The 14,488-nt window shown below is 40.6% G+C and overlaps 1 protein-coding gene across 3 annotated transcripts in view; it reads left to right on the top strand.

Moving 5' to 3' along the window:
• Window positions 1–3,794: 3,794 nt before the first annotated feature.
• LOC143860448 (uncharacterized) overlaps window positions 3,795–14,488 on the top strand; it is a 53,488-nt gene continuing 42,794 nt past the window's right edge. For 2 of the 3 annotated variants that reach the window (XM_077371107.1, XM_077371106.1), the window contains exons 1-2: window positions 3,795–4,075; window positions 6,317–6,527. In XM_077371107.1, coding sequence (XP_077227222.1) covers window positions 3,926–4,075; window positions 6,317–6,527 — 361 coding nt within the window. In that variant the 5' untranslated portion in view covers window positions 3,795–3,925. The remainder of the gene's footprint in view (window positions 4,076–6,316; window positions 6,528–14,488) is intronic. The other variant, XM_077371108.1, reaches the window with a different exon arrangement.

Genomic DNA, 14,488 nt, shown 5'->3' on the forward strand with positions numbered 1-14,488 from the left:
GCACGGTGGGGTCCTACGGAGCCGGACTTCAAGAAGGTACAAGAAGCCGACCAGCGTTCTCCAAGAGTTTGGGACGACCTGTGTAACTGCCAGCCCGTAATAATTCAGTACGTCCGCAAAAAAGGGGTGGAAGGGGAGCCTAAGCCCGGCCCGTAAGGCCTCTTCATATACGCAGAGGTCTGCACTATCGTTGCTGGCCCGATCCCCTTCAACATCCGCCCTCAGAATGTACCGGCTAGGAATACAGTATTTGTCCCTGACGGCCTGGAGCCTGCTCGGCCACAGATGGTTCACCTCGTATAGGGCCCCGATGTTATACTGTGGGTTGGCTTCCATCTGTGCCTCCGCTATCACCTCGACTGGCATGCGCGACGAGCGAGGAACTGCCGCTTCGACGTCCTCTTCATCGTCGCTGGTTTCTACCCGGTCCGGTCCGTCCCCACAGACCGGGATTGTGTCTAAGTCCACACTCATTTCCTCACCGCTCTCCTCGTCTATTACGATTACTAGCTCTTCGCCCTCAATACCGGCCTCCACTATAGGTGAGCCCGGCACCGCCCTCTCCGACGCCCCGGACCCTGTGGTGGTACTGGTCGAACCGGACTCCTTTGAGCTGGAGTCCGTCTCCGAACTAGTGCTAGACATAAAAAAGGGAAGAAAAGAAAAGCTAAAAGAGATTACCGAACTGAAGTGTTGGACGAGGATCTCCGGGCTCACTGATCCGAAGCGGGCAGAAAACTTGAATAGCCGAACAGAAGAGGAGGAGAGTAAAAGATGAAAAGTAAGAAATGAAGAGTAAACTTCAGTATTTATAGAGAGGCTGGGAAGAGCGGGAAAAATCCCGCCCCTTTCCCGCCAGCCGGAGTGCGCCACGTCGCCTGCCGCATTAAATGCGCCGTTCGCATTAAATGCGCCGTCCGCATTAAATGCGCCGTTTGCATTAAATACAAGGCACAGGTCCCAAAGCACTAGAAGACAAAAGACCTGTCCGGCTGTCCGGACAGGATATGGCGCGTTCGCTAGACGATAAAAGCGCTAGCAGACAAAAGACCTGTCCGGCTGTCCGGACAGGATATAGCGCGTTCGCGCTAGAAGACAAAAGACCTGTCCGACTGTCCGGACAGGATATGGCGCGTTCGCTAGACGACAAAAGCGCTAGCAGACAAAAGACCTGTCCGGCTGTCCGGACAGGATATAGCGCGTTCGCGCTAGAAGACAAAAGACCTGTCCGACTGTCCGGACAGGATATGGCGCGTTCGCTAGACGACAAAAGCGCTAGAAGACAAAAGACCTGTCCGGCTGTCCGGACAGGATATGGCGCGTTCGCTAGACGACAAAAGCGCTAGAAGACAAAAGATCTGTCCGGCTGTCCGGACAGGATATGGCGCGTTCGCTAGACGACAAAAGCGCTAGAAGACAAAAGACCTGTCCGGCTGTCCGGACAGGATATGGCGCATTCGCTAGATGACAAAAGCGCTAAAAGACAAAAGACCTGTCCGGCTGTCCGGACAGGATATGACGCGTTCGCTAGAGAAGACAAAAGACCTGTCCGGCTGTCCGGACAGGATATGGCGCGTTCGCTAGACGACAAAAGTGCTAGCAGACAAAAGCGCTAGACGACAAAAAAGCGCTACAAGCAAAGGCCTGCCCGGCTGGCCGTTCACGGCCTTAGCCAAACAGGACCGCATACACCTCCTGAACCAGTGACGCCCAGGAAGCCCGGCCGGCCAGACTTCTGGGCAAAAAATTTAGCCGTACTGGATAGCCGAAATCCCTTCTGCCCGGCCTTGTTCCTTTAGGCCAAACTTCAAGACCAGGCCAGGGCGCCCGGAGGCTCTGTCCGGCCACGATTTCTCCTAGCTGAGTCCGAGCCCGGCCTAAGCTGCCCAGAGGCCTTAAGGCCGGCCCGGCGCTGTCTTTTCCGTCTCTTTGCTTCTTCTAGCCACTTTCATGGCTTGAAGAACCAGGGGGCAACTGATGGGGTCCGGACTCAGCACTGAGGGAATCCGGACTAAGCACTGAGGGGTCCGAACTCAGCATTCAATGGGCTGCTGACACGTGGCCCTCACAAGGACCGTTGGAAGGCCAACACCTGTCCCCACTAGGTGTGGCACCTGGACCAATCAGGGACTTCCACCTGCCCTCCTTAGGCATGAGACCTGGTCCATACAGAGCCCACCACCTGTCCTGGACAGGTGGCTCAGAATTACCACCTGTCCTAGACAGGTGGCTCAGAATCACTATAAATAGCCTTCACTTGTGCTAAGGTGAGGGTCCTGAAAATCGGAGAACCAAAACTCTAAGCTTTTGCTCTGACATTGCTCTGCACTCCTGCTCATACTGACTTGAGTGTCGAAGCGCCCGTCCGGAGTATCACTCCGGGTTGGTCCTCTGACCCTTTTCTTTCTTGTCTGTACCCTTGTGCAGCGCAGGACTCAACCAGCCCCTCAGTCGTGGCTTGTTAGCTCGGACCACCCAGCCCTACCATAACCTGTTACCGATTTTAGGCCTAACATTCGATGATCTAAAGATTCATTTGTCGGGTCCCAATGTAAATACTCCGTGTCCACGTGACTCATCTTCGTAGGATGATCCTAGCCTCCGATCTTTACATGTTTCTATAGTGCGTCATCTCTCTACTCCAATTTGGAGGGTTAGGATCATCCACATGGAGTTCTAGTTACAACCTATTTACAATGGGGGCCGACAAGTGAATGGTTTGGATTATCTACTAACCTGGGTGTTACTATATACTTTTTTGAAAAAAATACGTGTCTAAAAACACTAGATATAGACAAAGGAAATGACATCCTTGTTTAGTAACAATCCTTAGGGGCCGTTTGGATATGCGGATTTTAGAATCCAGGTTTTAGTTTAAAAAACAGTGCAAAAGGGGGTTCATGATCAACTTGTTTGATGCTGTGCTGTCCTGACAACGTTTCTTGAATTTTAAGTAAGAAATCAAGGTTTTAGAAACCTCTCCCACGTCCCTAGATTTCTAAAACCCATAAATATGGGACGATCCGCAGCTCTCTTGATGTTGGAAAGAAGGACGAGATATCAGAAAACAACGGCTGGTCTCTTTCTTCCCTCATCTTCCATCTACAATTTTGAAGAAATCAAGGATTCTAAGATCCGCGTATCTAAACCCCCCCTTACTGTATTAAAAGAAAAAAAACAGACTGTTGATGGTTTTTAGAGCTAACAACTACCCTTAAAAGCCAATTAGAAAAAATAAAAATGAAGGGCTGACTGCCGTTATTAAAATAAAGGAGTGCCGTTGTTAAAGCAAAGGAGTGCCTGTGCGTTTCTCTTTATCAAAATCAACAAATGGTACACACCTGGGCAGGATCTATGTATGATTCATCTTAGCCATCCATGATCTACGAATGATCTATGCATGTAGCACATGTGATAAGGATTATTAGAGAGATTAAGAGAGAATCTCTGCTAGTTAATTTGAATTTGTATAATGACCTGTAATTAGGAAGTAGATTAGGTGAGAAACTCTCTATTAAATTGAATTTTAGTACTGTGTGAGAAAAGTATCGTGATAAGGTGATAGAGAGTATCTAGTGCAGTAATCGATCTCATATCTCTCTCTAAGCACGGCCCTAAACTGGGGTCGATTTAAGATATATGGGGTTCGATTAATCACTGCCCAAAAGGTCACCATCAAGAGGACTAATGGGAAAAAATATCTATGAAAATTCATGGAGGGGGCTCAATTGCCCATCTCGCCCCCCTGCTCCCGTCCTTTGTTTCTCGCACACACAAACTGTGGGCCCACTGTTAGATAAGACTCCGAGGTGCGAAAAGTTAAAGAAGAAACAAAGACCTTCTAAGAGAAAACCTCTGAGAGTGCAGAGAGGATTTCTACTTTGAGCTTCTGTTAGTAATTTGGTGAGAGAGATCTGGATTGAGAATGATGGCTAATATTACGCCGAGAGAACACATTGAGAAGATAAGGAGGGAGAAAATGGAAAAGGGCTCTCAAGATCTCCACCAGGCAGTAAAGATTCTCTCCGCTGAGATTTACACCAAAGACGTCCATTTTCTCATGGAACTCATCCAGGTTTAATCTCATCTCCACGACTCTATTTCTATTTCGAAAGAGATTTCTTGGGTGCTGTTTGGATACGCGGATTTTAGAATTTGGGATTTCTTCAAAATTTTAGATGAGAGACAAGAGTAGAAACGGACCCTGCTGTCGTTTTCTGATTTCTCATCTTTCTTTCCGTCAGCAAGAGAGTAGCAGATCTTCCTTTGTTTCTAGGTTTTAGAAATCTCAAGATGCGGGCGAGATTTCTAAAACCTTGATTTCTTACTTAAAAGTCAAGAAACGCTGTCCAGACAGCAGACAGCAGACAACAGCTTATCATAAACCCTCTTTTACACTGCCTAACGCCCCCCCCCCCCCCCCCCATTTTTTTGGATTTTTTTATATGGTGTAAGCCCTTATAATCCCATATTTTTCAAAAAATACTGTACGGACCACATCATAAGAAGATCCAAACCGTCCATGTGATGAAACACAACGTTAATAGGTCGTGCCCCCAAAAATCATGATCCTAGCCCTCAGATCTGCCGTTTCTCTATAGATCGGATGGTTGGGATCATCCTATAGTGATGATTTTTTGGGCATGACCTGTTTACGTTGTGGCCCATCACATGGACGTTTTGGATCATGCTATAGTGTGCTCCGTACGGTACTTTTGGGCTTTATACCATTAAAAATCGCCCCGAGTACATTGCTTTTGTCGTTCTCTCTCTTTTTGGGTAAGGAATGCTAGGCTCACTCGCGTTGCTACTCTCTCTGTCTCTGTTTTCTTCACTTGATTACCTACTGCTCATTTTAGGGTTTAATGGGCCCTTAAAGGTGCCGATCGGTCCCTTGGCGAATGGATGATCTTAACCGTTGGTTGTGAGCATCATTTTAGGCATTGTTTGGATTGCAAGGAAAAATATTTCTCAAGGAAATTTTTTTCCTTAGGAATTTTTTGTTGCCACGATTTAGGATAAATTTTAAGGTTATCATCATAAGATAAAGTGAAGGTCCCCTGTAAATAAAACTTGTAATTAAACAAGTTTTTGTTTCATATGTAATCAAACAATCGAAAATCATGAAAATTTGGAAGGGTTTTTCTTTTCCAAAATGAGACGGTCCCACTCAGGTCAGATATCTCATCGGCAAATCAAGAGCGAAAATATAAACCCACTTTGATCTATGATATGAGGGTTGTCCACGTGTACAAGTGGGGGCCTGTGAAGATGATAATTGGATCGTACAGGGCTGTTTGATTTTAGCCGGTATCCTACGTTTGGATGTGTTCTATGTTCTGGTTTCAGCCCGGGTCCATGTTCTATGGGTTGATCATATCCCTCCAATCTCGAAGCGATAGGTTTTTGGGCACGGCCTATTTATCTTGGGACCCAACAAATGGACAGTTTGTATAATCCTATGGAGTGGGCCCTACCATACTTTTTGAAAAATACAGGTCCATACAGCCACACATCTTATGAATCTATGTGTTAAAATATAAGAGATATTGAGATTTTTTATGGTCTGTGCGCGTGAAGTCCGGTTTTTCAAAAAGTGCAGTGGACCCACTTCATAAGATTATCAAAACCGTTTATTTGTTGGGCCACAGCATAAATAGTTCCCCTGCAAATCATCTCCGTAGACCGATTCTAACCCTCAATTCTAGAGAGTATAATGCACCTCTATAGATCAGAGGGCTAGGATCATGGAAACAATTTTCTGTGAATAGCGGCCCAACAAAGGATTGTTTTATATCATCCCATGAAGTGGGTTCCCTGTACCTTATACAAAATACTGGTTTTCACTCGCACACACTGTGTAAAAAGTTTTTATATGGTGTTAGCCTGTATAGTCCAGAGTTTTTTTAAAAGTGTTGTATGAGGCACTACATAGGATGATCCAAACCGTCCATTTAATGGGCCACACCATAAATAGTTGGTGCCCAAAATATTCATTTCCATAAGATGATCCTAGGCATCTTATCTATAGGGGAATCACATATTATGGAAACCTCGGTCACAGGGTCTAGATCATCCTATGGAAATGATTTTTGGGCCACAACCTATTTTCCTTGTGGTCCATCAAATGGACGGTTTGGATCATCCTATTGTGTGGCCCGTACAGTGCTTTTTGAAAAATAGTGGACTATAAAGGCAGCTTACACCATATAAAATCTCGAAATATTGTTGTATCCATGAAATCTCTATGCATTATTAGGAAAGTATACTTTTTAGTTTGTTCTTGGAAAAATTTTGTTTAATTTTATGTTGGCAGAATGCTGAAGATAATGAGTATCCTTCTGGTGTGAAACCATCGTTGGAGTTTGTCTTCACATCAAAGGATATCACTTCGACTGGAGCCTCTGCAACCTTACTTATTTTCAACAATGAAAAGGGTTTCTCTGCAAAAAATATTGACTCAATTTGCAGTGTGGGGCAATCCACAAAGAAAGGAAATAGGCACCGTGGATATATTGGAGAGAAAGGTGGGTCTAATTTGACACCATTATACTCTAAACGCTTGTTTAGCACATTTTTTCAAAATTTATGTTGCAAGGGTTCATCATTCATTAATAGTCCTAAGGGAAGATTAGTTAATTTTGTTGATTATAAAATTTGAACTGCAATTTTTTATTCTGGCTTCATTTCATTTTCCTTGGTATTTGTGAATGTCATATTTTGTTCTGGTCCATATTATTAAAATGTTTAGTTGGGCTTCAGACTCGTTTCTTTCGGTGGTATAGATCTTGCATTTACCAACATGGTTCTCATTTATCTTGTATTTGAAACATAAATTTCATCTCCTATCGTTAAACGTTATACTCTATTCATGTATAGTCTATTCATGTTTGTAGCCATTGTATGTAAAGTTATTAGAAATTTTAAAAGATAAAAGAGTTGAAAAGTCAAAGATGCCTTTCCTTTTAGTTTAAAAATTTGGAAGGAAGATTCAAATTAATGTTTTCCTATCTTGCTTTAAAGTAAAAGATTTTTGTTTGAATAGGGATTTGAACCCAAGATCTTGGTGTGTATGTTGAAAATGGAGCTCTTATTTACAAGTAAAAAACAAATAATCCAACATTGCTTTGGAACAAAATTCTTCTCATCCATATAAGATGGAGAGTTGGTTCCTTTTAGTTTAAAAATTTGGAAGGAAGATTCAAATTAATGTTTCCCTATCTTGCTTCAAAGTAAAAGATTTTTGTTTGAATGGGGATTTGAACCCAAGACCTTGGTGTGTGTTGAAAATGGAGCTCTCATTTACAAGTAAAAAACAAATAGTCCCACATTGCTTTGGAACAAAATTCTTCTCATCCATATAAGATGGAGAGTTGGAGAAAGGCTTGGGCCTTCAAGGGGCTTTAGAATTTGTTGGATCCTAAGCTTTAGAATTTGGTTTGGGTTTGGGTACAATATAGTATTTTTTTTAGTGCCCAAAACGGTTTTCATTTTCCCATTAAAATTAAATCAGTTTTTAATCTCCCCAGGTTTTTGTTATTAACACCCCTATTAAGTGTATGAACCGTTTCATATCCAATAGTCATATTTGTGACTGTTGGGAGAGAAACGGTTAATGCACTAATAATGGTGATTAATCATCCTCCAACACTGTTTTCTGCCATCTTCTTCCTCCGTTCCCTCTGTATCTGAGTACTATTCCAAGGTGGTTCTGGGTGGACCAATCAGCGACTGTACGTGGACTGGAGTCTTTCTGGCTGTTTTATCTTGGAGCGTCGGTTCGCGGATCCTGTTGCACCGTAGGGGGCGAATACGATTCTTAAGGAGAGTGACCATGTGGCACGACTCAGCCTTTCTTCCTCAAATATGATTTTACCAACGTTTTCAACAAAACAGATAAGTACAAATTCATTTTTTATTTCTTTGGAAATCTAAAACAGTGCTAATTTAGAGACAGAATAACCTATATCTTTTCTGGATTCAATCAAGCCATAAATCAGACTTTGCTGGACCAATCTGTTTATTCAACAATCTTAAGAATCGAATTTTACCAGATCTAATTTTATGGCTTCTGAGAATCAAAACCCAAGTTCTGTTGAGAATTCCAATCCAACTTCGGTTGTTCGCACCCCTGTTGTGAACAGAATTCTCAACACCGTTCCAGATTTTTCCAAGATCGAACGTCTTACTAGATTGAACTATAAAAGATGGAAACAACAGATCTTGTTTGCTCTGCAACAAATCGGTGCTGCTTTTGTTCTTACCCAATCAAAACCATCTGAAGATTCTGTTGAATTTGAAAACTGGAATAATGCCGATTATATTTGCAAGAACCATCTCTTGAATGGTTTGTCAAATGACCTTTATAACGTATACTATTCATATGAACTTGCTGCTGATCTTTGGAATGCATTAATAACTAAATATGATTTAAAGGATGCTGGAAATAGGAAATATGTGATAGGGAATTTTTTAGACTTTGCTATGGAAGATGGGAAACCTATTTCTGCTCAAATAGATGAGTATCAGTTCCTAATTGGAGAATTGGCTAAGGAAGGTATGAAGTTACTTGACACATTCGTGGCTGATTCTCTTATTGAAAAACTGCCTTTGTCTTGGAAAGATTTTAAGATCGGAATGAAGCACAAGACAAAGGAATGGACCTTAGACCAAGTAGTTGTTCGGATTAAAATCGAAGAGAAAAAAAGACTAAAAGATAAGCAACAAAATGCCAAAGAGTATACCTCTAAGGCAAACATTGTTGAAACCAAGAATGATGGGTCTAAGAATCTGAAACCAAAGAAGGAAAAGAACTTCAAGAAATCAGGACCCAAGAAGAAAGGAGTCTGTTTTGAATGTGGAAAACCCGGAAACTACAAGAAGGACTGCCGATACCGAAAGACTGGTTCGTCCAGTGCTAAGGTTAATCTAACGAGGCGGATGTAATTGCAGCGGTTGTGACAGAGGTAAATTTGGTGGAAAATCCAAAGGAGTGGGTTCTGGATACTGGTGCTACCAAGCACATTTGTGGAGACCGAAACTTCTTCTACAACTACACCATAGTTAAGGAAGGGGATCAAGTTTTCATGGGGAACTCACAAACCTCAAAAGTCGTTGGAAAGGGCAAAGTATTGCTGAAGTTAACTTCAGGGAAAGTACTTGCACTTCAGGAGGTGCTGCATGTGCCGGATATACGGCGTAACTTGGTATCAGGAGCACTTCTCAACAAGAACGGACTGAAGCTCACCTTTGAATCAGATAAGGCAATCATTAGCAAAAATAATGTGTTTGTAGGAAAGGGCTACAATGCCAATGGTTTATTTATTCTTAATGTACTTGAAATCCTGAATGAAAAAGCATCTTCTTCTGCTTACATTGTTGAGTCCTTTGATATTTGGCATAGTAGATTAGGCCATAGAAGTGCACCTTGTATTAAAAGACTTTGCAACTTAGGTTTAATAAATGGAAAAATTGAACCTAGTGAAGACAAATGTGAAATATGTGTTGAAGCAAAATTCACAAAGAAACCTCACTTTAGTGTTGAAAGAAAATCAGATTTACTAGAACTTATTCATAGTGATTTAGGTGATTTCAGATCACTTGAATCTAGAGGAGGATAGAGATATTACATAACCTTTATAGATGACTTTTCCAGATACACTAAAGTATACCTATTAAGAACCAAAGATGAGGCTGAACAAGCCTTTGTAAAGTACAAAAATGAAGTGGAAAATCAATTAGACAAAAAGATAAAAAGACTTAGAACAGATATAGGTACAGAATACTCTATAACTAAGTTCTGTGATGATAATGGTATTATCCATGAAACCACACAGCCCCTTATCAACCTGAATCAAATGGTATAGCAGAACGGATGAACAGAACCTTAAAGGATATGTTCAATGCTATGTTGATAAGTTCTGGTTTACCCTTAAACTTGTGGGGGGAAGCACTTCTTTCAGCTTGTTATATATATAACAGGATTCCTCCAAAGAAGAAGGGTCATATATCATATGAATTGTGGCATAACAAGATGCCTAGTTTATCTCATTTAAGAGTTTGGGGTTGCTTAGTTAAGGTTGGAATACCTGAACCTAAGAAAAGAAAATTAGGACCTAAGACTTGTGACTGTGTATTCATAGGATATGCTTAAAACAGTACAGCCTATAGATTTGTAGTTTTGAAATCAGTTGAAAATATCCTAGAATATAACACTATAATTGAATCTAGGGATGTTGAGTTCTTTGAACATCACTTCCCTATGAAGAAAGAAATTCCTAAAGAACCTAGTAATGTTTCAAGAAATCAAACTAAAACTGAAAAGGAATTGGACCCTGAGTTTCAAGAACTCAAAAGAAGTAAAAGACAAAGGAAAGAAACAAATCTAGGAGATGAAATGTTCACCTATCTAATAGATAAAGATCCTGTAACTTATACTGAAGCTGTAACTTCTCCAGATGCTGTATTTTGGAAAGAAGCTATAAAAAGTGAACTAGACTCCATAATAAAAAATCACACTTGGGAACTAGTGGACCTTCCTCCTGGAACTAAAACACTAGATAGCAAGTGGATATTTAAAAAGAAGCTAAGACCTGAAGGGACAATTGATAAGTTTAAAGTAAGATTAGTGGCTAAAGGCTTTAGACAGAAAAAAGAGATAGACTACTTTGATACATACTCTCCTGTTGCTAGGTTGTCCACCATTAGGACACTTTTAGCTATAGCCTCTATTCATAAACTGGTAATTCATCAAATGGATGTAAAAACAGCATTCTTAAATGGAGATTTAGAAGAAGAAATTTACATTAAACAACCTAAAGGATTCACTGTGTCTGGACATGAAAACAAAGTTTGTAAACTAATTAAGTCACTATATAGCTTGAAACAAGCACCTAAACAGTGGAATGACAAATTTGATAGTGTATTAGTTACAAATGGCTATAAGATTAATGAATCTGACAAGTGTGTTTATAGTAGGTTTAATGGTGATAAATGTGTAATTTTGTGTGTATATGTAGATGATATACTAATCATGGGTACTAGTTTAGACATAGTTAAATCTACTAAGAGATTTTTAATGTTAAACTTTGAAACCAAAGATATGGGTGAAGCTGATGTAATCTTAGGGATGAAGATCATCAGAAAAGAAAATGAAATAATATTGTCTCAGTCTCACTATGTAGAGAACATTCTAAGGAAATTTGGACAATAAGATAGTTTACCTGTGAAAACACCTTTAGATTGTCAGGTACACCTTAAGAAAAACAAAGGTGAGATGGTATCTCAAAAGGAATACTCAAGTATTATAGGTTTAGTGTCATATTTAATGAATTGTATTAGACCTGACATTGCACTAGCAGTTGGAAAACTTAGTCAACACACACATAGACCAGGTCACGAACACTGGCAGGCTTTGACTAGGTTGTTGAGGTACTTAAAGGTACAATGAACTTTGGACTGCATTTTAAGGGGTATCCTTCTGTCTTGGAAGGCTATAGTGATGCGAATTGGATCTCTGATTCAAGAAATTCAGTGTCTACCAGTGGATATGTATTCACCCTTGGTGGTGGTGCGATTTCTTGGAAATCGGTTAAACAAACTTGTAGTACAAGTTCCACTATGGAAGCAGAATTTATAGCCTTAGCCCTAGCAGGAGCTGAAGCTGAATGGCTCAAAAAAATTTTGGCAGATGTGCCTTTATGGCCAAGGCCAGTTCCCTCGGTGTCTTTACACTGTGATTGGTAAGACCTATAATGGCAAAAGAAGGCATATTCGCCTGAGGCATAATTTGGTAAAGCAATATTTGAGTGAGGGAACAATTGCACTCGACTTTGTAAGGCTGGAGAGGAATTTGGCAGATTCTCTGACAAAACCATAGATAAATAAGGTGGTTTATAAGGCATCGGTAGGAATGGGGTTAAAGCCTGTGGCTTAAACCATTAGTGATGGACACCCAACTTATGTGAAAGGAGATCCCTGGAATTAGGTTCAATGGGTACTAACAAGTCACCGGATGGTTTGTTAACACTATCACCCCTATTCTTAGATGCAAAAATGATTGAAGATAGTGTTCACTGCAAATGACGTAGGGTGAGTTGAAAACTCTTAATCAGTTTATTACCTATATTAGGTGGTATGTTACTTGTAGTGCATACTTGATGACTGACCTAAGTGAATGTGGAGGTGAGGCCGCTTCCTATGAGAATTTAATAGGTAATTTTCTAGAACATTCATGAGACCAAGAGGGGAACAAGGCCAAAATGTTCCAATACTGTGATTGAATCACCAAGGAATAGATGATAGGGTGTGGGTAACAGGTTAGTCGGTTACACATAAGAGGAAAGGTTGAAGGAGTCTAACTCTAGTAACGTAATCTGTTTATCCTAAATATCAGTTGAAGTCCAAAAGACACTGGTATGAATCCACTCTATTTTTCTAATGTGGATTGTTAGAAATTTTAAAAGATAAAAGAGTTAAAAAGTCAAAGATGCCTTTTCTTTTAGTTTAAAAATTTGGAAGGAAGATTCAAATTAATGTTTCCCTCTCTTGCTTTAAAGTAAAAGATTTTTGTTTGAATGGGGATTTGAACCCAAGACCTTGGTGTGTGTGTTTGAAAAGGGAGCTCTCATTTACAAGTAAAAAACAAATAGTCCCACATTGCTTTGGAACAAAATTCTTCTCATCCATATAAGATGGAGAGTTGGAGAAAGGCTTGGGCCTTCAATGGGCTTTAGAATTTGTTGGATCCTAGGCTTTTAAAAGCGAACAAATCCATCTTCAAAACACACGCACGCGCGCCTTGCCTCGCCGGGCCGGGCCGTGGCCGTGGCTCGTGGTCCGAGGTCCGGGTCCGGGTTTAAAGTATCTTTTTAGTGCCCAAAACGGTTTTCATTTTCCCATTAAAATTAAATCAGTTTTTAATCTCCCCATGTTTTTGTTATTAATACCCCTATTAAGTGTATGAACCGTTTCATATCCAACAATCATATTTGTAACTGTTGGGAGAGAAACGGTTAAGGCACTAATAATGGTGATTAATCATCCTCCAACAGTCATTTTCTCATCTATAAAAAGGAGAGAACAACATCATTGGAGAACACAACTTTTACAACGAATTGCTTCTATTTTCTGCCATCTTCTTCCTCCGTTCCCTCTATATCTGAGTACTATTCCAAGGTGGTTTTGGGTGGACCAGTCAGTGAGTGTACGTGGACTGGAGCTTTTCTGGTTGTTTTATCTTGGAGCGTCGGTTCGCGGATCCCGTTGCACCGTAGGGGGCGAATACGATTCTTAAGGAGAGTGGCCATGTGGCACGATTCAGCCTTTCTTCCTCAAATATGATTTTACCAACGTTTTCAACAAAACAGATAAGTACAAATTCATTTTTTATTTCTTTGGAAATCTAAAACAGTGCTAATTTAGAGACAGAATAACATATATCTTTTCTGGATTCAATCAAGCCATAAATCAGACCTTGCTGGACCAATCTGTTTATTCAACAAAAGTAATATTCTTTTCAAGAATAAAAATTTTTACTAGAGAAGAGAAGAAAGGGGTTACCCCGCAACCAAGGTGGCTGAAACAAGAAAGAAAACTAAAAATGTACAACATGAAAAAATGGCGAACATCTCAACTGGGTAGAAAATAAAAAATCTCCACTTCCACTCTTCTTAATTTCCTCCCTGCAAGTCTATCCGCATCACTATTTGCCAATCTCTTCATGTGGTGTAATTATCCATGAAAATCTGCCACTTGTTTAAATCTCATTGACCATATGAGCAAATCTCCAAAGGTGGGGATAATGCAATCCCTAGGCTCCGATACCAATTAATGCAAACCCTAGGCTTTGATACCAAATTGGTGCAAACCTAATAGTTCGCGGGTTATTCTGAAGAACCTTTTGGAGCTTAATGGGTTAATCTTCACATAACATGGCACAAGCCAGTCCCTAAACAAACTAAGTGTTTACGTGTATGTTGGAGGGTATATTGGTCATTAGGTGTATGTTGGAGGGTATTATAGCCTTTGTACCATGTTGCCCTACTTTGGCCTATATATACATCATATTCATTAGAGGACTCCTTAGTGGAGAATCTCACCATCTTCTCCCTCACTCTTCTTCTTCCTTCTCCACCTTATCAATTCCTAACAGTTATCATCATGGATGATTTTGCATGCTTGTATTGCCTTTCCAACATGTAAATCTCTTATCTCTCAATCTTCTATGTTTAAATACCTATTTCAACAGGCACCATGATACTCTTATCTAATGCTTGGGAAGTGATAGGAGAGGTGAGGACACCTCCTAAGCCTTTAAATATTTTTTCATTGACACGATATTCTTTACTAGTTTACTTGCTCTCATGCATCCTCTCAAAATGGTGTGGCCGAGTGCATGCACCAACCCATCATATTGATAGGATTATTCATGATGTTTCACTCATTAGCTCTGTTGAAGAGGAGGAGAGGATGAGAGAAGAGAAAAGAG

This window comes from Tasmannia lanceolata, unplaced genomic scaffold, assembly GCF_043159265.1.
Source record: "Tasmannia lanceolata isolate RefF3 unplaced genomic scaffold, GAP_Taslan_0.1 ptg000037l, whole genome shotgun sequence".
NCBI lineage: Eukaryota > Viridiplantae > Streptophyta > Magnoliopsida > Canellales > Winteraceae > Tasmannia > Tasmannia lanceolata.